The sequence below is a fragment of the Pseudophryne corroboree genome, chromosome 2 (assembly GCF_028390025.1).
Source record: "Pseudophryne corroboree isolate aPseCor3 chromosome 2, aPseCor3.hap2, whole genome shotgun sequence".
NCBI lineage: Eukaryota > Metazoa > Chordata > Amphibia > Anura > Myobatrachidae > Pseudophryne > Pseudophryne corroboree.
In genome coordinates this window covers 82,385,799-82,399,926 of record NC_086445.1, presented here as the reverse complement: position 1 = coordinate 82,399,926, position 14,128 = coordinate 82,385,799, and the positions used below count along the sequence as shown (strand labels likewise).

At 48.7% G+C, this 14,128-nt stretch overlaps 1 protein-coding gene across 5 annotated transcripts in view; it reads left to right on the top strand.

Annotated features, from left to right (window-relative positions):
- CWC15 (CWC15 spliceosome associated protein homolog) overlaps positions 1-14,128 on the top strand; it is a 40,418-nt gene that overhangs the window by 1,192 nt on the left and 25,098 nt on the right. For all 5 annotated transcript variants that reach the window (XM_063951469.1, XM_063951468.1, XM_063951467.1 and 2 more), the window contains exons 3-5: positions 1,091-1,203; positions 1,452-1,534; positions 2,599-2,703. In XM_063951469.1, the coding sequence (XP_063807539.1) occupies positions 1,091-1,203; positions 1,452-1,534; positions 2,599-2,703 (301 nt within the window). The remainder of the gene's footprint in view (positions 1-1,090; positions 1,204-1,451; positions 1,535-2,598; positions 2,704-14,128) is intronic.

Below are 14,128 nucleotides of genomic sequence, written 5' to 3'. Positions count from 1 at the left end.
TAGTCCTTTACAGGATACCAATCCCTTTTCCTGGTTATAGATGAGGCTCAGCTGAATTAATGTATTCTATTCCTTGAAGTGTCACCTATACATGACTAGTTATGCCATGACTGGGAGTTTTAACCTTTCCTTCCAGTGCCACTACTGTTCAAGTCATGGGTACTGCGGGGACACCAGGGTACAGGAGAAATCCACGCTGTAGGCCGGGGCTTTACAAATTTTTTTAAAATCTAGGAGCCAGGATGAAAGTGTAGGGGCCGGACCGCCACCCCACAGCCACATTACTGAGCAACTTACCCCCACCCCACGGGCACACAACTAAGTCAAACCAGCCATACGCAGCCACACTGCTGTGCAGCTACCGTCCAGGCGAGCAAGCAACAACCTTCACCCCCCCTTCCCTGCCAGCCACATTAATGAGCAGCTAACCCCTGGCAACAAACCCCATGGCCACACAACTAAGGGGATACCCCTGGGCAAACCACCCCTCCGCAGCCTCCCCCAGGCAAACAATCCCCCCTTCCATGTGGCCACATTGCTACTCCCTCCGAAGCCGCAATCCCTGGCCACTCATAGGCTCTCTTATGGGAGAGCTCTATACAGCTGGAGTTTGGAGTCAGGACGGACAGTCAGCACATGAAATGTCCACAGGAACGCACATGAAACGCTGCTTGGGCTGAAGAGGATTTGCTTCCTAACTCCATAATCTGATAGCCATGCAGCAAAATCAAGGGGCCATAGTAACCTGGCCCCTGGGATTTGTTGAGCCCTGCTGTAGGCTGACAGCAGAGGGAGAGGTGGCTTGTGGGTGAAAGCGGACTCTCATCATGGCTGTTTTTGGTTTGCTTCAAATCACAATGTTTTAGTATAGCTGCAATTGGAAGTCAGATAAACCCTGCATGTGGGTATTTTACCTACATTCTGAAAATGTCATTTTAATGGTGTGGGCTAATGATCCTTTAAGCTAAGAAATTAAGAATTGCAATTTCCTTTTATATGGAGGGTGAGAACAAAAATGTCTCAGACCAATCCCGGTATTTTTCCTAATGCATCCATGTGGCGGCATTGTGGTGATGCTCTGTGTTTGCAGGCAAGCCACCCAGGATGCCCCAGAGGAGGTGAGAAGCCGGGACTTCAGGAGGGAGCTGGAAGAGAGAGAACGCGTCACTGTGCGAGAGAAAACCAGAGACAGACCTCCAAGAGGTAGGAACTGGATTCCCGTGCAAGAGGCTCACAAGTAACTGTAATAGTTATTGCAGAGAGCGTGCTTTCCTTCTGCTGATACTTGGGAGCCAATGTACGTTTTTTACCGTCTCTGATGATACAGCAGGGCAGTGTTTACATCTGTGGGTAACTAACAGAAAGTTCTGAGCCAGGAGGGGGAAGCGGGACCTATATAAAGGATTATAAAGCGCCTCTGATTTTGTCCTGATCATTGTTTCTCCTATTAGAACACGCATCATCCGTGTCCAAGAAGCCACGACTAGACCAGATTCCAGCAGCAAATCTTGATGCCGATGATCCACTCACTGATGTATGTTATTTTCTCCTTCCTATATTGATAATTTACTAACAGTACTCAGTGGTGTAACTCTGCCTAAATTCAGGGCAAGAGCTCAGCCCAGTAGCTATCTAGTGCTCAGTAGCCTTTACACTCTGGAAGGAAATGTCTGGTTAGTTTGGTGCAGGTTTGTACCTTATCTGGCTTATTCTGAGGTGGGAGCAAGCAAAAAAAACAACAAATAAAACAGTAACTTTGCACATGGAGAAATCATGTTGCAATGCAAGGAGAGCAAATAAATGTAATGTTTTTGCATGCAGAATAAATACTGGCTGCTTTTGCATGTAGCCCGCCTGCTAGATTTTTTTGTTATTTTTAAGTATTTAGATTTGGGTGGGGTGTGTTCAAACTGAAATCTAAATTGCAGTGTAAAAATAAAGCAGCCAGTATTTACCCTGTACAGAAACAAAATAACCCACCCAAATCTAACTCTCTCTGCATGTTATATATGCCCCACCTACAGTGCAACATGGTTTTTCCCATTTGTGTGCTTTTTGGTTTGCTAACAAACTTGAATAACCCCCGTAGAGCAATCTTTTTGCTTATCGAAGAAACAATGCAAAATATAGTGCATAGAAAAATTATAATAGAATTCAATATTTATTACGTTTTAAGCCCTCATTCATGAACATATCAGATCATGACAAATGTAACCTTTTATGTGTTTCCACTTCATATAGGAAAATTTTGAGTGGTCCTTTAGTTATATTATAAATGTAGATGAACGTATTCAGAGCAATGGCAACTGACATCCTTGCGCCCAGTCGTTCTACATGACAGCCAAACCTCCCATCACATAGATATAAGTAAAGGAGAATACAGCATATAATGCTGTATATTTTAACCTTGTTTCGATTTCTTGCTGCAGGTGGGTAACCTCTGTGTAGGGAGGCCCTTGGTTAGCTTGCAGGCCTCCATGTATAGTGGTTAGAGGGATTGTGTGTGAAATGATGACACTCAGAGGATGGTCACGTGACCAGGGATTGTGCTGGAGGGGATGCTAATCTGGTTCCTGTAATATATGGTTTCCCCCTTAGGAAGATGAGGCCAACTCAGATGATGACAGTGATGATGATACGGCCGCCCTGCTGGCCGAACTAGAGAAAATCAAGAAAGAGCGGGCAGAGGAGCAGGCCCGGAAGGTGAGAGATTCCTCTTCTGTGTCTCCCCAGAACCAAATGCTGACCAAACTCAACCCCCACCCCCCCACACACACACACACCACCGAAAATAAATAAATAAAAATACAGTGTACTACCAGTGTATCTGCGCAGTACCTGTAAGTCTAATATACAGAGGCATTTAGCATAATCCTGGCCAGGGCTATGAGTTTACCCACCGCACCAAGGTAGCCTCTCATTGGGTAAGTCCCTAACACTAACTACAGGGGTTCAGGTCCGGGGGCCAGGACACCCCAAAGCCACCCAGCCAGACAACCCCAGGGCACCGCAAGAGTGATACATGTAAGTAATTCGATAGGCAGGAGCAGCTGCTGCTGCATGTGTGAGTAATGTGAAGAGTGAAAAAGAATGGTGTGAAAGTGTTACACATATACAAAACAAACTAGAAGTGCCATTAGTCCTGTTCCGTACATTTATTTCTGCATCTCACATAATTGCTTTTTCTTTCTTACTGGATAGCTTTTTAGGTGTCTGATAGCCTTTCATGCAGATGGTCATATATGGGTCTATTATGGTATTCCGGTGCTCGGGATTCCGGCGCCGGACCCCAACCGCCGGTATGCTGGCAGTGGGGCGAGCGCAAAAGAGTCCCTTGCGGGCTCACGCTTGCCACGCTATGGACACTGGCATGCCATTTATTCTCCCTCCAGGGGTGTCGTGGACACCCCAAGAGGGATAATAGTTGTCGGTATGCCAGGTTTGTCTGGATTCCTGCGCCGGTATCCCGACAGCCGGCATAACAAGTGCCGCCTGTCATATATGATGGTCTTATACTTTGGGTGTTACATTCAGTCCCGAGTTTTGGAGGGTGTATTGGTTTGGGTTAATTCTTACGCCATGAGAGTTTTGATTTACCAGCAGAAAGATAATGGCCGGATTACATAGCACACATTCATAGGCTTCCAGCAAATAGCGTTTATCTACCAATTAGGCAATCTACATTTCATTGCTTTGGCTCAGTTGTCACCTGAACGTGCATTCCCTCCCAAATGTTGTAGTTTGCTGCAATTCTGTTTAATTTTAATCATAATTTCTCTAACGTCCTAGTGGATGCTGGGGACTCCGTAAGGACCATGGGTAATAGACGGGCTCCGCAGGAGACTGGGCACTCTAAGAAAGATTTAGGACTACCTGGTGTGCACTGGCTCCTCCCCCTATGACCCTCCTCCAAGCCTCAGTTAGATTTCTGTGCCCGGCCGAGCTGGATGCACACTAGGGGCTTTCCTGAGCTCCTAGAAAGAAAGTATAGTTTAGGTTTTTTATTTTCAGTGAGACCTGCTGGCAACAGGCTCACTGCATCGAGGGACTAAGGGGAGAAGAAGCGAACCTACCTAAGTGGTGGTAGCTTGGGCTTCTTAGGCTACTGGACACCATTAGCTCCAGAGGGACCGAACACAGGACCCGACCTCGTCGTCCGTTCCCGGAGCCGCGCCGCCGTCCCCCTTACAGAGCCAGAAGCAAGAAGGTCCGGAAAATCGGCGGCTGAAGACTTCTGTCTTCTCCAAGGTAGCGCACAGCACTGCAGCTGTGCGCCATTGCTCCTCATGCACACCACACACTGCGGTCACTGATGGATGCAGGGCGCTGGGGGGGGGGGGGGCGCCCTGAGCAGCAATACTAACACCTTGGCTGGCAAACTGGCACCATATATAGCCCCAAGGGCTATATAGGTGCTTATTAACCCCTGCCAGAACTTTTACATTAGCGGGAGAAAGCCCGCCGAAAAAGGGGCGGGGCCATCTCCAGCACACTGGCGCCATTTTTCCCTCACAGCTCCGCTGGAAGGAAGCTCCCTGGCTCTCCCCTGCAGTCCTGCACTACAGAAAAGGGTAAAAAAGAGAGGGGGGGCACAAATTAGGCGCAGTATAACTATTTTATGCAGCTATAAAGGGAAAACACACTTCTATAGGTGATATCCCTGTGATATATAGCGCTCTGGTGTGTGCTGGCATACTCTCCCCCTGTCTCCCCAAAGGGCTTTGTGGGGTCCTGTCCTCTGTAAGAGCATTCCCTGTGTGTCTGCTGTGTGTCTGTACTGCTGTGTCGACATGTATGAGGAGGAAAATGATGTGGAGGCGGAGCAAATGCCTGTGAATGTGATGTCACCCCCTGCGGGGTCGACACCTGTGTGGCTGGACTTATGGAAGGAATTGCGTGAAAGTGTCAACTCCTTACACAAAAGGTTTGACGACATAGGACAGCCGGCTATACAGCTTGTGCCTGTTCCAGCGTCTCAAATGTCATCAGGGGCCTTAAAACGCCCGCTACCTCAGGTGACAGATACAGACGTCGACACGGATACCGACTCCAGTGTCGACGATGATGAGACTAGTGTACCCTCCAATAGGTCCACCCGTTACATGATTGAGGCAATGAAAAATGTTTTACACATTTCTGATAATACCCCAGGTACCACAAAAAAGGGTATTATGTTTGGTGAGAAAAAACTGCCTGTAGTTTTTCCTGCATCTGAGGAATTAAATGAGGTGTGTGAGGAAGCGTGGACTTCCCCCGATAAGAAATTGATAATTTCAAAACGATTATTGGCAGCGTACCCTTTCCCGTTAGAGGATAGGTCACGTTGGGAAACACCCCCTAGGGTAGATAAGGCGCTGACACGCTTATCAAAGAAGGTGGCACTACCGTCTCCGGATACGGCCACCCTGAAGGAACCTGCTGATAGAAAGCAGGAAGCTACCCTAAAAGCAATTTACACACACACGGGCATTATATTGCGACCAGCGATTGCATCAGCTTGGTTGTGCAGTGCTGCTGCTGCTGGTCAGATTCCCTGTCAGATAATATCGATACCATGGATAGGGACAATATTTTACTGACGATTGAGCATATAAAAGATGCAGTCTTATACATGCGTGATGCACAGAGGGATATTTGCCGACTGGCATCAAGAATAAGCGCTATGTCCATTGCCGCCAGAAGGGGGTTATGGACTCGGCAATGGGCTGGCGATGCCGACTCAAAGCGGCACATGGAGGTTTTGCCCTATAAGGGGGTGGAACTGTTTGGGGATGGTCTTTCGGACCTCGTGTCCACAGCTACTGCTGGGAAATCGACCTTTTTGCCACAGGCTCCCCCACAACAAAAGAAAGCACCGTATTTTCTCTTTCATCCATCTGGGGGACGCTGCGCCATTACTTGTGGGTTAGAGGTGTGTGGTTGTGGAGTTTGGCACAGAACTATTAACCTGACTCCTCCCCCCTCTAACCCCTCCCATCTCCTTCCTGCCTAGCCAGTACCTCAGTTTTAGTTTTGTGCCTGTGGAGTACAGACACAGTTTTTCTTTCTCCTTAGATTTTTTTTTTTTTTTTTTTTCCTTTCTTATTTTTCTATACCTAGTCCCTGTCTACAGGTGACAGGTATAAATGGAACAAGGATGCTGTCAGAAAGGGCCACCATACCTTGGTCACTGGGGCCTTTTTATTCACTAAAACGACAGATCAAAAAGGTACTGGACAGCCACAATCTGTCACTGACAGTATTGGGCTGTCCCTAACTGCTTTTATTATTATTATTTTATTATTATTTTATTTAATATTTATTTATTTGATTTATTTTATTGATTATTAATATTTCAAACCCCCCGACCACCTCTCCCCCGGCGCAAGCCCGCCAGCGGGAGCTATGCCGGAGACCTGTATCCCTACACCCGCAGTAGTGTCTGAGGGGCTGTGGGGACGGACGGGGATCCCGGAGAAGCCGCCGCGTAAGTCGCTATACTTAGCAACGCGCGGCAGCCCGAACTTCCGGTTGATCGCGTAGTAACAGGAGTGCAGGGACGGCTTCCCGCCCTGCTCTGCCCGCGCGCGCGTCACTTTGCCTGACGCCATCTTCCGGAGGGGACGCTGTGCAGTACAGGAGAGCCTCTCAGGGGGAGACTTTATTTACAAAACCGCAAGTATAGAGGGGCTATTCATAGGGGGAGATTACAATCAAGCTAATGGGCTAAGGCTGTTTATTACTTGGCAAAGAGAGCCAGCATACTGGGTTACAGTCCCAGAGATCTCTTCAAGCTATAAATTTCCTATTGAAAGGTCACTAGTCACAATTGTATGCTACTTTCTTTAGTACATTCAGAATAGAGAAAATGACTAGTAAACCGGACAAACCTTCAAAGGGAAAAACGGCCTCAGTGGTTTAATTTTCCTGCTCTCAGTGTGGCTCAAAGCTAGCAAAACGTAGTACTGACGCGGGTACTCTATGTACAGCATGTTCTGGTGCAATTTCAGATTTGCGTCAGTCTAGAGAGACTGAATCTGCTCGGACTCAGGTGGAGCCCTTGTGGGCCCAGAATATGGGCAGGAGTATCACTGATTTAACTCAGTCCTTAAATAAGTTTGTAAATGCGGCCAGCAGTTCGACTGCTACTAAGCGATCGCAGCCGTTACCAGCTATAGCGTTTCCAGGTAAGGAGGCGGACACTCTGTCATCTCCTTTGGAGGAGGGGGAGGTAGATCCTGAATGGGATGAAGTTTCGGCTTGGGAAGTTAGATTGCTAATAGAAGCCATTCGTCAGACTCTTAATATTCCGGACGCGGCGGTGAAGGAGACTCCTTCCCCCTTCTTCAAACGACAGAAGAGACAGGTTACTGCCTTCCCTTCTTATTCTCACTTTGCAGATATTTTAAAAGAACCCTGGCTTAAGCCGGATTCTCGTTTTCAGGCGCCTAAAAAGTTAAAGTTTCTATATCCCTTTACGGAGGAAGATACTAAATTTTGGGAGACGGACCCAAAGGTAGACGCTCCTATTTCACATCTGGCAAAAGCTACGGTGATTCCGTCGGTACAGTCTGTGACCTTAAAAGACACTACCGATAGGAAGATAGAAGCATTACTAAAATCTATGTTTTCTTTATCAGGTGTTTCCCTCCGTCCAGTACTGGCGAGTGCCTGGGTACTTAAGGCCGTGGATGAATGGCTTGCACAGGTGGTATCGGGAATGCAGTCGGACGATCCGTCAGAAGCCATCCAATTAGCAGAGCAGATTTCGGAGGCCCTCACTTATGTGGGTGAGGCCTGGTTGGATTCAGTTGCGCTACAGTCTCGGGTTTCAGCCTTGACAGTATCCGCAAGACGCTCCTTGTGGCTTAGAGTTTGGAATGCTGATTCTGACTCAAAGCAAACCTTGACGGCAGTGCCTTTTGAAGGTGAGTTTCTTTTTGGATCAGAGTTAAAGAAGATTATTTCAGACACTACTGGAGGAAAGAGCCCTTTCCTTCCATCTGCACCTCACAAACCAAAACCTACAAGGTTTCGGTCCTTTCGTACACAGGGCAGAGGTAGTTTCCAATCCTTTCGTGCTTCCTACAGATTTCCAAGACGGGGGTCTTTCAGAGGAAGAGGATCCCAGGCTATTCGCAGGCCGGCCAGTAAGCCTGCCGACAAACCTGAGCCATGACGCCTCAGGTCTCCTGGAGGGATCAAAGAAGGTTGGGGCCCGGTTACTTCAGTTCAAGGATGTGTGGCTCCTATCGAAACCGGATCGGTGGATAATGGGAGTCATATCCAGAGGATATATGTTGGATTTCGAAGAAACAGTCCCAACCCGACTATTTATAACACCTCTCCCAGACGATCCCTCCAGACGTCAAGCTCTCCTTCAGGCAATAACAACCCTCTTACAAAATGGAGTAATCATTCCGGTTCCCTCTCATCAGAGGGGTCGGGGTTTTTACTCAGGTCTTTTTCTCGTAGACAAGCCGGATGGTTCGTTTCGAACCATTCTGAATCTGAAGGCTCTCAACCCGTATCCCTCAACCCAAAAATTCAAGAACATAAAAGACGCTTACTTACATGTCCCGATTTGGGTAGGACATCAATCTCTACTGAGATTTGCAGTGGGCCCGGAGCACTTTCAGTTTCAGGCTCTTCCCTTTGGTCTCTCTACGGCTCCCTGGGTTTTTTACAAAGGTCATAGGTCATGTAGTCGCAGTTCTCCGTTGTCAAGGGGTCAACATCACTCCATATTTGGACGACCTGTTGGTCAAGGCACCATCAGCGGAGATTCTCACTCAGAACCTGCATCTCACGATGGAGACGCTACAATCGTTCGGGTGGATAATCAACTTTCCAAAGTCATCTCTACTTCCTTCTCAGACAATGATTTTTCTAGGACTTCTATTCGACACCAACAGCCAGAAGGTGTTTCTTCCGGCGGACAAGATTCAGGGACTACAGTCCAGAATCCGAACCCTGTTACACTTACCAGTAGTGTCGGTCCTCAGATGTATGCAGGTGTTGGGCAAGATGGTATCCTCTTTCGAGGCAGTTCCATATGCCAGATTTCATGCCCGACCTCTCCAGACTCAGATTCTCAACTGTTGGACTCGGACGGAACCGCGTCTCGAATTACAGTTGATCCGCTTGTCGGTAAAGACTCGTCAGTCTCTTCAATGGTGGCTTCACAGTCGGAATTTGAAAAAGGGTACACCTTTCACGATCTGGTCTTGGATGATGGTCACCACGGATGCAAACCTCAGTGGTTGGGGGGCAGTGTTCCAGACTCATCACTTCCAGGGACGCTGGAGCAATCAGGAGTCAAAATTGCAAATCAACATTCTGGAACTAAGGGCGATTCGGTATGCACTCCTTCACATTCAAACCATGGTACAGGGTCAACCAGTTCGTGTGCAGTCCGACAAGGCCACCGCAGTGGCTTACATCAACAAACAGGGAGGAACTCGCAGCTGGTCCGCAATGAGAGAAGTCGCTCAGATCCTCGCGTGGGCGGAACGTTGGGTTCCGGTGATCTCCGCGATCCACATTCCAGGAGGGAAGCAGACTTTTTGAGTCATCACACGATTCATCTGGGAGAATGGGAACTTCATCAGGAGGTGTTCCTCTCTCTAGTGGACCGATGGGGAATGCCAGACATAGACCTGATGGCGTCTCGCCTCAACGCAGAACTTCCTCACTACGGCGCAAGGACTCGGGATCCACAGGCATTCCTGATCGATGCTCTAACTGCTCCATGGCAGTTTCAACTGGGATATGTGTTTCCGCCAATTCCACTGATCCCGCGTCTACTTCAACGCATTCGGCGACAGGGTCTCGCAGTGATTCTAGTGGCTCCAGATTGGCCGCGTCGACAGTGGTACACTCTACTGCGCAAGTATGGTCGTCAGACTCCTTTCGCCTACCTCTGCGACCAGATCTTCTTATTCAAGGACCTTGTCGCCACCCAGATTTACATAGGATGGCTTTGACGGCTTGGCTCTTGAATCCAAGATTTTGAAGGCAAAAGGTCTTTCTCGATCGGTTGTTCAGATGATGATTCGAGCAAGGAAACCAGTGACCTCTGGCATTTACCATAGGATATGGCGTATTTACATTGCAGGGTGCGAAAAACAGAGACTAACTCCGCATTTGTTTAGGCTACCTCGCCTACTCTCTTTCCTTCAGGAGGGTCTCGACAAGGGCCTAAAGCTTTCTTCACTAAAAGGTCAGGTTTCAGCTTTATCGGTTCTTTTTCAGAAGAAACTAGCAAATATTCCAGAGGTTCAAACATTCCTGCAGGGAGTACTTCGGATTCAACCACCTTTTGTCCCTCCGGTTCCTCCCTGGGATTTAAACTTGGTCCTTACGACTCTTCAGACCTCTCCATTTGAACCCTTAGAATCGGTTGAACTCCGTTATCTGACACAGAAAGTTGTTTTTCTGTTGGCTATTGCCTCAGCTAGACGAGTATCTGAGTTGGCGGCTCTTTCTTGCAGACCCCCCTTGTTAGTGTTTCATGAGAACCGGGTGGTTCTACGGACTAAGCCTTCTTTCCTTCCAAAGGTTGTTTCAAAATTCCATTTAAATCAGGACATTGTCCTTCCGGCCTTTACTCCGACATCTTCTCCTGGGGAGGACTCTCATTTAGCTCTCCTGGATGTGGTTCGAGCTTTACGTGTCTATTTGTCTCGCACCGAGTCATTCCGGCGTACGGATAACTTGCTGGTTTTGATTGATGCTCCGAAACGAGGTTGGCCGGCCTCCAAAAATACTGTGGCCCGTTGGATAACTTCGGCCATAAGACAGGCTTACGTGTCTGCTAATGTTTCGGTTCCTGACTCAATTAGGGCTCATTCTACTAGAGCTGTTGGAGCCTCTTGGGGCTGTTCGCGGTGGTGCATCTGTTGAGCAACTGTGCAGGGCGGCATCCTGGTCGTCAGTTCATACTTTCACACATACTTTCACCGTTTTCATACTTTTGGTTTGGAGACTGCCGCTGTTGGGCGTCGTATATTAAAGACGGCTATGCCGTCCCCGTCTCCCTCCTCTTATTAGCTTGCTTTGGGAAATCCCACAAGTAATGGCGCAGCGTCCCCCAGATGGATGAAAGAGAAAAGGTGATTTTTGTTACTTACCGTAAAATCTCTTTCTCTGATTCCATCTGGGGGACGCTGCGATCCCTCCCAGATGTTTGTCTGGTTTAACCAGTTAATTTTCTTTGATCTATCTCCTTTGGCTTGGCTAAACGTTAACTGAGGTACTGGCTAGGCAGGAAGGAGATGGGAGGGGTTAGAGGGGGGAGGAGTCAGGTTTTAATAGTTCTGTGCCAAACTCCACAACCACACACCTCTAACCCACAAGTAATGGCGCAGCGTCCCCCAGATGGAATCAGAGAAAGAGATTTTACGGTAAGTAACAAAAATCACCTTATCAGGTACAGTCCTTTCGGCCCCAGAAAAGCAAGAGGGCTAGAGGCTCATCCTTTCTGCCGAGAGGCAAAGGTAGAGGAAAAAAGCTGCAACACACAGCTAGTTCCCAAGAGCAGAAGTCCTCCCCTGCGTCCGGTAAGTCCACAGCATGACGCTGGGGCTGCTCAGGCGGACCCGGGTACGGTGGGGTCCCGTCTCAAAAATTTCAGCGCACAGTGGGCTCTCTCACAGGTGGATCCCTGGGTCCTTCAGGGGTACAGGCTGGAATTCGAGACGTCTCCCCCCCGCCGTTTCCTAAAATCTGCCTTACCGGTAACTCCCTCTGCCAGGGAGGCAGTGTTGGTGGCTATTCAAAAACTGTATTCACAGCAAGTGATTGTCAAGGTACCCCTCCTTCAGCAAGGAAAGGGTTACTATTCCACAATGTTTGTGGTACCGAAACCGGACGGTTCGGTGAGACCCATCTTAAATTTAAAATCCTTGAACACTTATATCAAAAGGTTCAAGTTCAAGATGGAATCGCTCAGGGCGGTTATTGCGAGCCTGGAGGAGGGGGACTACATGGTCTCCCTGGACATCAAGGATGCGTACCTACATGTCCCCATTTACCCTCCTCACCAGGAGTACCTCAGATTTGTGGTACAGGACTGTCACTATCAGTTCCAGACGCTGCCATTTGGGTTATCCACGGCACCGAGGGTCTTTACCAAGGTAATGGCCGAAATGATGATACTCCTTCGCAAGAAAGGAGTTTCAATTATCCCGTACTTGGACGATCTCCTGATAAAGGCGAGGTCCAAGGAACAGTTGATAGTAGGGGTAGCACTTTCTCGGGAAGTGCTACAACAGCACGGCTGGATTCTCAATATTCCAAAGTCACAGCTAGTCCCGACGACACTTCTTCTGTTCCTGGGAATGATTCTGGACACAGACCAGAAAAGAGTGTTTCTTCCAGTGGAAAAAGCCGAGGAGTTGTCATCTCTAGTCAGAGACATCCTAAAACCGGGACAGGTGTCGGTACATCAATGCACACGAGTCCTGGGAAAGATGGTAGCTTCGTACGAGGCAATTCCATTCGGAAGGTTCCACGCAAGGACCTTCCAGTGGGACCTGTTGGACAAATGGTCCGGGTCCCATCTCCAGATGAAACAGCGGATAACCCTATCGGCAAGAACCAGGGTGTCGCTGCTGTGGTGGCTGCAGAAAGCTCATCTACTAGAGGGCCGCAGATTCGGAATACAGGACTGGGTCCTGGTGACCACGGACGCCAGCCTTCGGGGCTGGGGGGCAGTCACACAGGGAAGAAATTTCCAAGGACTGTGGTCAAATCAGGAGATTTCGCTTCACATAAATATTCTGGAGCTAAGGGCCATTTACAATGCCCTAAGTCAAGCAAGGCCCCTGCTTCAGAACAGGCCGGTGCTGATCCAGTCAGACAACATCACGTCGGTCGCCCATGTAAACAGACAGGGCGGCACAAGAAGCAGGAGGGCAATGGCAGAAGCCACAAGGATTCTCCGATGGGCAGAGAATCATGTGTTAGCACTGACAGCAGTATTCATTCCGGGAGTGGACAACTGGGAAGCAGACTTCCTCAGCAGACACGACCTCCACCCGGGAGAATGGGGACTTCATCCAGAAGTTTTCCGAATGCTGGTCAACCGTTGGGAAAAACCACAGGTGGACATGATGGCGTCCCGCCTAAACAAAAAGCTAAAAAGGTATTGCGCCAGGTCAAGGGACCCTCAGGCGATCGCTGTGGACGCTCTAGTGACACCGTGGGTGTACCAGTCGGTTTATGTGTTTCCTCCTCTGCCTCTCATACCCAAGGTACTGAGAATAATAAGAAGGCGAGGAGTGAGAACTATTCTCGTGGCTCCGGATTGGCCAAGAAGAACTTGGTACCCGGAACTTCAAGAGATGCTTGCAGAGGACCCTTGGCCTCTGCCGCTCAGACAAGACCTGCTGCAGCAGGGACCCTGTCTGTTCCAAGACTTACCGCGGCTGCGTTTGACGGCATGGCGGTTGAACGCCGGATCCTAAAGGAAAAAGGTATTCCGGAGGAAGTCATCCCTACCCTGATCAAAGCCAGGAAGGATGTCACCGCAAAGCATTATCACCGCATTTGGCGGAAATATGTTGCTTGGTGTGAGGCCAAGAAGGCCCCAACGGAGGAATTTCAACTGGGTTGTTTCTTACATTTCCTGCAAGGTGTGACTTTGGGCCTCAAATTGGGGTCCATTAAGGTCCAGATCTCAGCCCTGTCGATTTTCTTCCAGAAAGAACTGGCTTCACTGCCTGAAGTTCAGACTTTTGTCAAGGGAGTCCTGCATATTCAGCCTCCTTTTGTGCCCCCAGTGGCACCTTGGGATCTCAATGTGATCTTAGAATTTCTAAAATCACATTGGTTTGAGCCACTTAAGACTGTGGATTTAAAATATCTCACGTGGAAAGTGGTTATGTTGTTGGCTCTGGCTTCAGCCAGACGGGTGTCAGAATTGGCGGCTTTGTCCTGTAAAAGCCCCTATCTGATTTTCCATATGGATAGGGCAGAGTTGAGGACTCGTCCTCAGTTTCTCACGAAGGTGGTATCCGCTTTTCACTTGAACCAACCTATTGTGGTGCCTGCGGCTACTAGGGACTTGGAGGATTCCAAGTTCCTGGTCGTAGTCAGGGCCCTGAAAATGTATGTTTCCAGGACGGCTGGAGTCAGGAAAACTGAC